The sequence below is a fragment of the Toxotes jaculatrix genome, chromosome 20 (assembly GCF_017976425.1).
Source record: "Toxotes jaculatrix isolate fToxJac2 chromosome 20, fToxJac2.pri, whole genome shotgun sequence".
Lineage (NCBI taxonomy): Eukaryota > Metazoa > Chordata > Actinopteri > Toxotidae > Toxotes > Toxotes jaculatrix.
The window spans coordinates 14,148,728-14,162,101 of NC_054413.1; the positions used below are offsets into that span (position 1 = coordinate 14,148,728).

The 13,374-nt window shown below is 40.5% G+C and overlaps 1 protein-coding gene across 1 annotated transcript in view; it reads left to right on the forward strand.

Annotated features, from left to right (window-relative positions):
- Positions 1-13,374, forward strand: part of cubn (cubilin (intrinsic factor-cobalamin receptor)) — an 80,927-nt gene that overhangs the window by 49,272 nt on the left and 18,281 nt on the right. The window contains exons 42-50 of the mRNA XM_041065904.1: positions 1,236-1,426; positions 4,712-4,880; positions 5,806-5,980; positions 6,432-6,610; positions 7,057-7,266; positions 8,278-8,418; positions 8,785-8,969; positions 10,020-10,191; positions 11,086-11,289. Of these exons, the coding sequence (XP_040921838.1) occupies positions 1,236-1,426; positions 4,712-4,880; positions 5,806-5,980; positions 6,432-6,610; positions 7,057-7,266; positions 8,278-8,418; positions 8,785-8,969; positions 10,020-10,191; positions 11,086-11,289 (1,626 nt within the window). The remainder of the gene's footprint in view (positions 1-1,235; positions 1,427-4,711; positions 4,881-5,805; positions 5,981-6,431; positions 6,611-7,056; positions 7,267-8,277; positions 8,419-8,784; positions 8,970-10,019; positions 10,192-11,085; positions 11,290-13,374) is intronic.

Consider the following 13,374-nt stretch of genomic DNA (forward strand, 5'->3'; position numbering starts at 1 on the left):
GCAGTAACTTAATACAGCATTTTTTTCTGGCAATGTTGCCATAGACACCCAGTTTCTAATACTGTAAATATATAAATATTGCAATACTTTCATCAGTGGGTCATTGGCTCAGTCGCTATTGTGTTATTGTGTAAATTTGTTTAGATGAAAATCTGAGATTACCACTTTAACTTCGTTTTTGTGTGGATTAAACAAACAAGATATCATTTTAAAACTTTGGACAGAAGCAAACTAGTTGTTTTCCCCTGCCTCCAGTCTTTATGCCCAGGTTGTCTAGGCTTTTTATGAGTCAAAAACAACAATTTGCCAGGAGCAGTTATCAGGCTACCAGCTGAGACTCCAGAAATATGGTCATGGCCAAGAAATGGTTTGATACAGAACCTCTCATCAAAAGGCAAAATGCCATTTTTACACTTTTTTTCATATGGCTTAACCAAACAAGATCAAATGTCTCCATTATTGAGCTTTAGAGGTGTGAGGCAGATTTTACTTATTTTTGGAAAAAGTCAGACAAGCTGTTTACACAGAGCTAATCAAACAGTCTCCTGGCTGTAGCTTCATATTAATGTACAGACATGAGAGAAGTATATACATGTGCAAAGCTGATGGAATCACATGCTTAACATTTAGCAAACTACAGAGGTTGTATTTAATTTTTATGCAACATAAGTGTTTCTCTCATTTTCACAGTTGATGTCAGGTTCAGTACAGAATGTGTGGCAGCCATTGCCTGGGTCAGGGTTTTCGTTCTGGTATGCTCATTCCTCCATCAAGTATTTTTACAAATCTCAGCTTTTCAGTGGGATACATCTTTCAGTCCCTGTTTTGTGCATATGCAGTGGTTATAAATAAGAACCCGTAATCTGTACTTGGTATCTGTCACATCAGTATTTGTTTATTTGTTTTTCAGGTTTTAAATAAGAATGGGATTTTTGGTAAAGAAGTAGTACATGCCATGGACATGCCATGGCATGGCATGCCATACAGTGCATTAAATAGGAAATTTTCATTTGAGTGGAGAAGGTTTTTGGTTATCTAGGTTTTGACATCTGTCCAATGCTACACAGTAATGTTTATCCCCATTTCCTACCCCATTCTTTTCCCACTCATGTACTGTCACACTCTACTACTGTCCCTACTTAACAATAAAAATTATTCAATTATTATTATTATTATTATTTTTTTTAATAATAATAATAATAATAATAATAATAATGCTTTTTTTGTCTTTTAAGGTTGTGGTGGCTTTCTACATGTAGACAGGGGTGTGCTGAGCAGTCCCTCCTACCCCCAGAACTACCTACCTGGTCTGGACTGTAGCTGGCATGTGATGGTGACGCCTGGCTTCAGGATCTCTGTCACCTTCCAGAGCCCCTTCCAGATTCAAGGCTATGGAAATGAATGCAGCTCAGGAGACTACCTTGAGGTAAACGACATATGAATAGCAATTTCTGTATATTATGAATAAAAGATTTAGTTTTACATGGCAGTATCAAGTTAAGATTTTTATTTGTTTACAAGTTGTCCAGTTACTGGCCATGAACATGTAAATCTTCAAACAAGGAATCACAACATTCAAACTGGTCCTTTATACAGCATCAAACTGCTCAATTAAGATAAACTAATAATGAACCCAGCTGTTCTTTCTACACACACTGACCTTGTGTGAGATGTTTGTGAGGAGTCTCAAGATGGATTTATACTTATCTGGGTAGGTACTTAGACACATGTGTCCAGGGGTTGCTCATAGACATATCTCATATAGATTCAAGATTCTTTTACTGTCATTATGCGAACATAACGAAATTTTGCAGAGACTCCCGGCTTTAAGGCACACAAAAATATATAAATAAATAACACAAATACTAAAAAAGAACACTTATGAAAATATAAACACAAAGTAGAGTAAGTAATAAAGTGCAGAGTGTTTGATTGTGTTCTGTGTGGTTGTCAACATCAGCAGGGGTGTGTGTGAGTGGGGGTGGGGGGCAAGTGTGAGGGTCCTGTAGGGGGATGGGATGTGAGTGTTTTCAGTGCGGTGGGGCTATTGCTTTTACAGCCCTGGGGAAGAAGCTGTCCTTAAGTCTGTTGGTGATTGTTTTAATGTTCCTGTACCGCTTTCCTGATGGAAGCGGTACAAACAGTGCGTTGCCTGGGTGGGTGGGATCTGTTACAATGCGTCTGGCCCTTTTCTGGACTCGAGTAGCGTAAACTGAGTCCAGATCTGGTAGCCGACAGCCTACAATCCCCTGTGCTGTCTTCACCACCCAGGTTAAGTCCTTCCTGTCCTCTGCTGTGCAGCTGCCATACCACACTGTCACACTGAGGCACAGGATGCTTTCGACTGTGGCCTTGTAAAAGTTTGCGAGCAGCTGAGAAGAGAGTCCAGTCCGCTTCAACTTCCTGAGAAAGAAGAGCCATTGTTGGGCCTTTTTCACCAGGTGTGAAGTGTTCACAGACCATGAGAGGTCAGAGGAAATGTGGATGCCCAGGAACTTTATGCTGTCCACACGCTCCACCGCCTCCCCATGTATGCAGACAGGAGCGTGTTCAGTCTTCCTGGACCTCCTATAGGTGGATGGCAGAGCAGTCATGTGTGAAGAGGGCAGGGCTGAGCACACAACCTTGCGGCGTGCCAGTGTTGAGGATCAGTGGGGCAGATGTGGACACTCCTATCCTCACCACTTGGGGCCTGTTGGTGAGGAAGTCACTGATCCAGGAGTAGAGCGGTGTTGACAGACCCAGGTTGTGGAGCTTCAGGGCCAGCATGTCCGAGGGAACAGTGTTAAAGGCTGAACTGCAGTCCACAAATAGCATCCTAACATAGGTGTTAGGATGCTGCAGGTGAGTCAGGGCCGTGTGAAGTGCTAACGAGACAGCATCCTACGTAGAACGGTTCTCCCTGTAAGCAAACTGTCTGCTGTCCAGGCCAGCAGGGACGTCCTTGACGTACTTTAGGAGGATCCTCTCGAAGCACTTCATGATGACTGGAGTCAGAGCAACAGGTCTGTAATCATTGAGGCAGGTGATGGTTGGTTTCTTGGGCACAGGCACAATGATGGAGGACTTCAGGCATACAGGGACCGTGGAAAGCTGCATGGACAGGTTGAAAATGTCCAGAAAAACTTCTGCCTGTTGGTCAGCACATGACTTCAGGGTACGACCTGACACCTTGTCTGGGCCTGCAGTCTTGTTGATGATGATCCTCCTGGTGCAGCTGCAAGACGAGAGGCTGATGCTGCACCTCTGGCTGAGGAAGATGTACAGTCCCTCTGCTGCTTGGAGAGTCGAAGCGTGCGAAGAAGCTATTTAAGGTGTCAGGCAGAGTGGGATCATGGCTCTTGTAATCCGTGATGGTCCTGATGCCTTTCCACATGTTACGTGGGTTGTCATTGAAGTGCTCCTCAATACGCTGCTTGTACCTGTGTTTTGCCACCTGGATGCCCTTTTTCAGTTCTTTCCGGGCCCTGCTGTAAGCCAGCCTATCTCCTGACCTATAGGCTGCATCCCAGGCTTTTAGCAGGATCCGCACTGTGCTGTCCACCCATGGCTTCTGGTTAGGAAAAACCGTGATTGTCTTTGTGGGTAAGACAGCATCAGTGCAAAAGTGAACATAGAACAGCACAGATGACGTGTATTCCTCAAGATTCGCGTCTGTTTTGAACACTCCCCAGTCTGTGTGTTCAAAGCAGTGTAAGGCTGTAAGGCTGAGGAAGCCTCCTCAGTCCAAACCTGGATGGTTCTGGTGGTGGGTTTGGTCCTGCAGATCAGAGGTTTGTAGGCAGGGATCAGCTCTACAGAGATGTGATCTGACATGCCAAAGTGAGGAGCTGCTACAGCCTTGTATGCTCCTGGAATGTTACAATAAACCTGGTCCAGCATATTGTAGTCTCTGGTTGGAAAGTGAATGAATTTGTGGAATTTGGGGAGAACAGCTTTTAATTCCACATGGTTAAAGTCCCCAGCCACAATCACAGCTGCCTCCAGATTAGCATTCATTTGGCTGCTAATCAGGCAGTACAGCTCCTCCAGCGCTAACTTAGCGTTAGCTTGCGGTGGTATGTCGGCCGCTACGATCACGACAGAGCTGAGTTCTCTAACCAGTTTAAACGGTCTGCACTTCACTGCCAGATATTCCAAATTGGGGGAGCAAAAAGTTCCATTTATGTTTGTTGCTGCCTTTGGTCTTGCCGGAAGCTTCATTCCTGTCAGCCCGGAACAGAGAGCAGTGGTGCATCGGGGATGTTGTTATAAAGCCAGGTTCGGAGGTGCATAAATTCATGTCTCAGAAATGCGGGTGAAAACACGAACAAAAACACTAATACAAACATAAAAAGCCGAGAGCCGCCATCTTGGTTGCTTCAGACAGACAGATAGATAGATAGATAGACTGACTGACTGACTGACAGACAGACAGACAGACTTCATTAATCCCAAACTGGGAAATTTCATATATGTATGCATTTGGTGATAGAAACAGGGGATCATGAAAAATGGATCATTAAATTTGTTCTAGAGGAGTGAATCGAAAAAACAGTTTAGTTATAAATTTCTGTAATAATTTCTATTGCATACAACTACTCAGTTACAACAACTTTATTTTCTTTTAGGTTTTGCTTCAGCTATTAATCAGCTATTAATGATCTGATGATCAGCTAGATAATTGTTTATTTAATTGCTCACAGTTATTCACTTGCCGCTATTTCCACAGCTTAGGAATGGTCCAGATGCTTCATCTCCACTACTAGGGCAACGTCTTTGTGGTTCAAGTCCCCCATCCCTTCTCCAGACTACTGACAACCACCTCTTTCTTCACTTTGCATCTGATGCCAGCAATGAGGGTAGCGGCTTTAAGCTGACCTTTGAGGCCCACAGTCAGGGTATGACCACCACTCTACCATTCTATTTTTTTCTGTCACAGTACAATTCATCACAGCATTAACATGGTGCTCATTCTGCAGTGTCTTATAATGTCATGAAGTAAGTTATGACTCAATCAAGGTAGGGCAAGGAATTACAACAATGTTATTATTGGAATTATTGATAGTTACAGTGACTGGGGTTGAGTGCAAAAGTAAAGTTATCAAGAGTAGCAATATATAGTATATAGTATATAGTATATAGTGTGTGTATGTATATATATATATATATATATACACACACATACACACACACACACACACACACACACATATACATATATACATATACATACATATATATATACATATATACACATACAATCCTGCTAATTATTTTAGGGTCACATAGGGCTGGACCCTATCCAGACTTAAGTTAAAATTAAATACTCTAACATGCTGACTGACAGAAAATGCAGGACCAGTATTGATCCACAACAGGTTGATTCAGTCTAGAGGAAGTCCCCAGTTTTCTGTGAAGGTTTGTATCTAATTACTGCAGTTCTACATCCAAACGTATCGGCGTCCTGAGTCTGTCTATACAGTATGAATGACTATTCCTCATGTGACAGCACTGTTGACACTAGATGGTGCCAGACTGCCTCAGTACACTGGTTTGAGATGTGGCCAACTGAATGTAAGATATAAAAACTTGACTGTACAATTACTAACTCCTACTAAATACAGCAGTATATGGAGTAAATTTATCTTTAAGATTTTTAATTTGTTTTAATGTTTATTTAATTGACACTGCCTGAAACTGTTTGTTTCTGTACCAGTCATAGCACTGTGAGAATCCTTTGATGATTTAATTGGCTTAATGGTTTTATGTAATTGTGCTATCAAGGATAAACTTATAAACACATCGTTTTCTCTCTTTCCACAGCATGTGGAGGCTTCATTGAGCTGAATGATAATGATCCTCCAGGGTACATTACATCACCTAACTATCCTCAGAACTACCCCCAGAACATTGACTGTATCTGGGTCATCACTGTGCCCAATGGAGAAGCTGTCCAAATTGACTTTGAAGATGAATTCTACATTGAGCCCTCAACCAGGTACCCTTGATTCTTTTTCCTTAGGCTGTTGTTTGGTTATTTTTACATTCATACCTGCTATTTACTGCTTTAGTTTTATTTTTTTTAGATTTAGTTTTTTCTAGTGTACAGTATTTGGAAACTGAACATATTCTACCCTTTTCTTTTTTTGAGTCTGAGTTTCATCTCATGATTTATTGATAGATGGCATGAAATTCATTTGAACTCCTCAACCCCTAAACCAAAGTTATGATCATTTTGATAGAAGATCGACCTATATCCTCACAAATAAACTTAAAATGGGGTCATACCCTTCAACCTAAATTTTGATTCAGGAAATCTTTTATTGAGAAATTTAAACAGAATGAACATTTGTATTTAAAATGTTCTCATTCTATCATCTTCTTGCAATGATTTGGGGTTCATGGCCTTCATAGACATGTTTTAAAGTATTCATTCCTGTATTTCTCAGCTGTATACATGACTACTTGGAGATACGTGATGGCTCAACATCCAACGCTGACATCATTTCCCGGCTCTGTGGCAATACCCGACCATCCACTCAGCATTCGACAGGTTCCTCCATGTTACTCAGGTTCCGTACTGACACTAGCGTTACGCACAGAGGCTTCAAGGCAAAGTACTCCAAGGGTAAGCAAATTTCACTCATCACACACAGTCTGAAGATGGTTTTCCACGCTTTGATTTTTGGATATAGATCCAGGTCTAATTATGTCATACTGTAATTAGCTCAGACCTAACAAGCAAAAAGCATACTCAAAATCAATATTTGGGTTTGTTGTGTTTGTAAATATACATTATTCTTACCACACCATAAGGGTGAACTGGCGCAATATCGTTTTGTGATACTATCCCTGGAGGGTGTCAAAGAAAGAGGAAACTTAGGTTTACATTGGTTTGACCACAGTGTTTAGTCATTGTCTTCTCATAAAGACAGAAATGGGCAACTGATGGTAATAGAGAGGCAAGGAAAAATGACTTTTCTTAGGATTTTAGAAGAATTTTATAATTTTATAAGAAAACAAAGTCAAACACTAATGTGCCTACTCTCATTTTCTATCTCTAATCCTTCACAGCTACATGTGGTGGCACCTACATAGGTCAGAGGGGTATGATCTATAGCCCTGGTTTCCCAGGATCCAATTATCCTGACAGTTCCGGCTGTGAGTGGTACCTGGAGGGACCCACAGGGCACTACCTCACCGTTAGCTTTGGAAACTTTAGCCTGCAGACCACTCCAGGATGCTCTGCTGACTATGTGGAGATCAGAGAGTACAATGCCACAGGTGAGTAAATGAGGATCAGATCAGCTACTCTTTGTTTGCCGTAATTGGATATCAGAGTACACAATTACTTAAATAACATTTTAAGAATTTAGTATGATTGCCCTAGCCCTAAACTGCATCTGCGAAAGTTGAAAATGTTTGAACATGGGCAAAAACTTTCATGCTTAATCCTGAAGCCATATGATTTCTTGAATGTATACAGACACAAGGAAAAAAAGAGCGGGAGGTAAATAACAGCAGAACTGCATTTCCTGGTTAGTTTTGAAAAAGAAATCATACATGCACATACCACCTGTGTGGGTTGTTGCATTTCCTGGTTAGTTTTGAAAGAAATCATACATGTACATACCACCTGGGTTGTTAGCTGTCTCACATCAGTGCAAGTGGTACAGCACAGTCTAAAAACTATCTCAAAGTGAGTCATTGAAGTCCACTCCACATTTAGTATGACCACATCTTTACCCAGTGTTACATATGTAGAATGACATTTTTCTATGTGTTAAGTACATAGTTTTTAGTACCAATGTGTTTTAAGTAACACTCATAATCTCATCTCACGTACTGTACATTTATTTTGACACGCTGTCACCTCACAGCAAGAAGGTTCCAGGTTCGAACCCCGGTCTGGGCTCTTCTGTGTGGAGTTTGCATGTTCTCTCTGTGCCTGCGTGGGTTCTCTCCGGGTACTCCGGCTTCCTCCCACAATCCCAAAAACATGCATGGGTTAGGTTAATTGGCTACTCTAAATTGCCCGTAGGTGTGAGTGTGTGCGTGTGGTTGTCTGTCTTTGTGTGTTAGCCCTACGATTGACTGGCGACCAGTCCAGGGTGTACCCCGCCTCTCGCCCATAGTCAGCTGGGATAGGCTCCAGCTCCCCCACGACCCTGACGGATTAAGCGGTAGAAAATGAATGAATGAAAGGAAGAAAGACAGGACTGCAGAGGCAAGACAACTAAGATACAAATCAAAGACCCTCTCTCAGATAAATGTTCAGTGTTGTCCTGTGTGTAGGACGCCTACTGGGCCGACACTGCGGCAGTAACCTTCCGGCTTCCATGGACACATCTGACAGTTTTGCCTACGTCAGGTTTGTCAGTGACTCCAGTGGAAATGCAGCTGGCTTCAGTCTGTTGTTTGAAGCCAGCGTTGAAGGTACAGTGATTTTCAAAGGGTTACTAGAAGAGTATTAGTTATTGCATGATCACAAATTGCATTACATTTACATGTTTTTTATACATTTATATATTGTCATAAGAGATGGGGATACTTTGGTCCATTTCAAATCATGGCAAAATGAATATCTTTGAATGTTCATAGTTGGAAAGACTTGAACAAAGTAAAAATCCTCTGTTGACTTGTGATAGGCATCTAGGATTATTTTTGACATTGTGTGGACTAAAAATTGGTTACTTAGAGCCCTTTACTTGATATTACATATATTAAATATTTGGGTGAAGCTCCCAGAAATAAATAAATGAACATTTATTCACAAATGTGATTTCCATCCTCCTCTTGCAGCTTGTGGAGGAGAGCTGAATGCTCCCTCAGGAACCATTTCCTCTCCCAATTACCCCAACTTGTACCCACACAGCCGGGTGTGTCGCTGGGAGGTGGTGGTGTTACCAGGCCGCCGGGTCACACTCACCATTAATGACCTAAGGCTAGAGGGTTCTGGTACTTCGTGTGTATTTGACTACGTTGATGTAAGTCCCTTTCCGTCAGTATTTCCTTGTGTTTCTTCACTTTACCTATTCCAGTTTAGATTGCTCCTCATTTATGCTTTCATATTTAATCAAGATGTAGTTGGTCACCACAATAATTCATTTGTGATAGTAATTTATTTATTTTTTTTATCAAGCTTCATGGCATAAATCAGTTCCATTCTCCTCAAGTTTTTTAGTGCTGGGAGAGGAATCATCAGCTGATATTTCAAAACCTGGATACATAATCTCAATTTTTTTTGTGATTTAAGTGAGGTGAAATCTTTCCAGTGTGACTAGCAATGAATAATTTACCTAATAAATTAATCATACAATTAATAAATTACCTCTGCTTTGAAGCAGAAAAAATATATCCACTAAGTATCTCTACCAAAGAAATGTAAGTTTTCTAACTGGCTAAAGGGGTCAGTCTTAATAAAGTGTTCATATTTCCAGCTGCTATTTGAGGTAACTGTACATTAGCTAATCTTCACAATTAAGGACCTGGTGAATTGCTCATGTTTTAAATGGAATTGTTAAAACCAGATTACTATAATTTGAAATTTCATAGTGTCCTTCTTTATTTTTACTCAATGTTAAACTTAACACTGCATCTTGAGGTTCCATACAATCTGCTTATTGTAACCCACTCTCTGAACATTTCACAGTTATACCCACATTTACAGTGTAACCCCAGTGGAAGCCCATATTTATGAAACTTCTTAGAATTAAGAATGCTCTAAAGTACCAACTGAAGATTAAAAAAGGTCTTTGCTGAGTGTGATAAGACACATTTATCAAGTGACCTATTCCTTCTACACCTAACAGCAACTGTCAAGCATTGATTCATGCTCAGAGACGGAAGAGCCAATGAAAGATACTGATTGGCCCTTCATCTGCCACATTGTACATTCTCTTTAAAAAATCCTTACAGTTAAGGAAGTTTTTTTCTTTTAGCAGTTTGATAAATATGGGTCATGATCTTGGAAATGTTTCTGCCTTGCTGCAGACCCAGTGCCCCTGTGTTTCCCTAATAACCTCTGTGTCTTCTAGGTACTGAATGGGCTGGCGGTCAATGCCCCTCGCCTGCAACGATTCTGTGGTACAGTACCAGCAGGCACCCAAGTGCGCTCTTCTGGCAACACCATGACCATTGTGTTCCACACTGATGCTTCTGTGTCCAATGGTGGCTTCATGGCTTCTTACTCCTCTGAGGAGCCTGCAGGTTAGATGCTACCTTGGACAAAACTAAAACTGAACTACTGTCTACAGTTTTGTTAATGTCTCTGCACCAGCCCCAATTGATGATCACTTTTATTTCCTTTGGATGAAGAAGGAATAATGTAGCCAGAAATCCTGTTGTGGGTGGTTCCTGAATGAGGTGTGCCTAATTAAGTCCAAGACCATTAAGCTCCAAAACACTATTTTGTCGTTTGTTTGTAAGATCTGGCATCTACTCCCACATACCAATCACTTCAGTCAAGTGACATTACAAATGAACTGAAAAGAAATGATGCATTCTAAACTTGGTTAGAGTACAGCAACATAAACATTTACAACAACTTACAACTAACATTTTTTTTTCCTCAAAAAGAAATAGTCTCGGATAATATACCGCAAATACTGTATGCTGTCTAGATGGTATACAACTAGTTTAGAAAGTATGGAAGGAGGGAAAAATATCCTACAAGATCAAATGTTGTAAATATTTTCAGTTTTTACTGTTATCTGCCACTATTTAAGAAGTCTTTAGTTTTTAGGATTAATTCATAATTAAAGCCTCTTTAGTGTATTACTATATGTTAATCCAACCCAGAGTAACTAGTAAGGGTGGTGGCTCCGCTTCGTTCTTTAAAATTACTTATTTTACCTTGACTTTTGTATGTTCAAGTTATATGAAGCCCTGTGCTCTCAAATTAAGGGAAAATCACAGTGTTTAGGCTTATTAAATTGCAGACCTTCCAAAGACACCAATTTTCCAGGTTATATTGTTATATTGAAAGGTTCTAACTCTACCCTTATTGTCATACACTGGGGTATTGTCATAAGTGGTGTTTGTCATTATGTTTTCTAAGTCTGTCTGTGTCTCTAATTATGCTTTCATGTTGTCTTTTTTCAGAGTGTGGTGGAGTCCTGAACAACCCAGTGGGCGGGAACTTTACGTCCCCTGGGTACCTGGTGTCCAATTACAGCAACAACCTCAACTGTGAGTGGCTGATCCAGAACCCACGGCACATCAATTCCTCTATTGTGGTGCTGATAGAAGACCTGCACCTGCAGAACCACCAGACTTGTCAGTCAGACTACCTCCAGTTCCGCTTGGGTAAGTACGAGTGCATCAAACAAACAGAACTTCAAAACTTCAAACTTTAGACAAACTGTTCCTATGCAGATGGTCACATAATTGAGTTGCAACAGCCTTTTAAAGAATTTTAGAAATAAAGGGGAGGTTGGATACAGGTCTACAGTTTGCTAAAATGCCAGGGTCAAGATAGGGCTTTTTAAGTATTGGTTTGATAACAGCAACCTTAAAAGCCCGTGGAACATATCCTATTACTAAAGAGAGATTTATCTGATCTAACATGGAAGTGCTGATCAAATTGATTTTCCAAGACTTAATGACATTTCTGAAATAACATTTTTACTTGCATATACGGAATATAAAAGGGATGTTGTTCTAAGCGGAGCTGGACAGTGGAAGACAGGATTTGGGCCACAGCCATCCAGAGAGTTGTGGAGTGTGTACAAAATGCAGCACTGTTATAGGCTGTAATGTATGATGTGGCATTGGACGGGGCTGATGGAATAATTTCAGCTACTATTGTACATAAAGGCCACATTTATTTTTTAAGTGGCTTGCCATGTTTACTTACAGTGTAAAGGGAGTATTTGTAAATATCTATGAGTTTTACTTCATTTTGTTATCATATGTACACTGTGTGCACAATTATTAGGCAAGCGGGTATTTTGACCATATCATCATTTTTATTATTAGTAATAATAATTAGTAATTAGTAATTAGTAATTTCCCCAGCTTGAGGGATTAATAAAGTATAAACTTAAACTTATGCATATTTTCCAACTCCAAGCTGTATAAACTTGAATTCTTATTGGATTTAAGCATATCAGGTGATGTGTATTTGTGTAATGAGGGAGGGTATGGCCTAAGGAGATCAACACTCTATATCAAGGTGTGCATAATTATTAGGCAGCTTCTTTTCCTCAGGCAAAATGGGCCAAAAAAGAGATTTAACTGACTCTGAAAAGTCAAAAATTGTAGAAAGTCTTTCAGAGAGATGCAGCACTCTTGAAATTGCTAAGATGTTGGGGCGTGATCACAGAACCATAAAACGTTTTGTTGCAAATAGTCAACAGAGTTGCAAGAAACATGTTGAGAAAAAAGATGCAAATTAACTGCCAAAGATTTGAGAAGAATGAAATGTGAAGCTACGAGGTTCCCATTATCCTCCAGAACTACAACCTACCTGGAGTGCCCAGAAGTACAAGGCGTTCAGTTCTCAGAGACGTGGCCAAGGTAAGGAAGGCTGAAACCCGACCACCATTGAACAAGACACATAAGGCCAAAAAATATCTGAAGACAAGATTTTTCAAAGATTTTATGGACTGATGAGATGAGAGTGACTCTTGACGGACCAGATGGATCGGCCCGTGGCTGGATCAGTAACGGGCACAGAGCTCCACTTCAACTCAGATGCCAGCAAGGTGGAGGTGGGGTACAAGCATGGGCTGGTATTATTAAAGATGAGCTAGTTGGACCTTTTCGGGTTGAAGATGGACTCAAAATCAACTCCTAAACCTCCTGTAAGTTTTTAGACGTCACTTTCTTCTAGCAGTGGTAAAGGAAGAAGTCTGCATCTTTCAAGAAGACTTTTATGCAGGACAATACTCCATCACATACATCGAAGTACTCCACTGCATGGCTAGCCAGTTAAGGCCTAAAGATGAAAGCATGAGGACATGGCCCCCTTCCTCATCTGACCTAAACCCTATTGAGAACTTGTGCGCCCTTCTTAAATGGGAGATTTACAGTAAAGGAAAACAGTATGCCTCTCTGAACAGTGTCTGGAAGGCTGTGGTCACTGCTGCGCAAAAAGTTGATCGTCAACAGATCAAGAAACTGACAGTCTCCATGAATGGAAGGCTTATGACTGTTATTGATTATTATTCTCACTTTAACAGATGAAAATAAACAAGTGGAGATGGGTGGGTAAATTTTAATTTTTCATTTGGTTGCATAATAATTCTGCACACTAATAGTTGCCCAATAATTGTGCACACATAGATATTCTCCTAAGAAAGCCAAAACCTCACTTTTACTTTCTTAAATATTCAGGTTTGAGGTTTATTAACATTTTGGATTGACTGAGAACACGGTAGTTGTTCAATA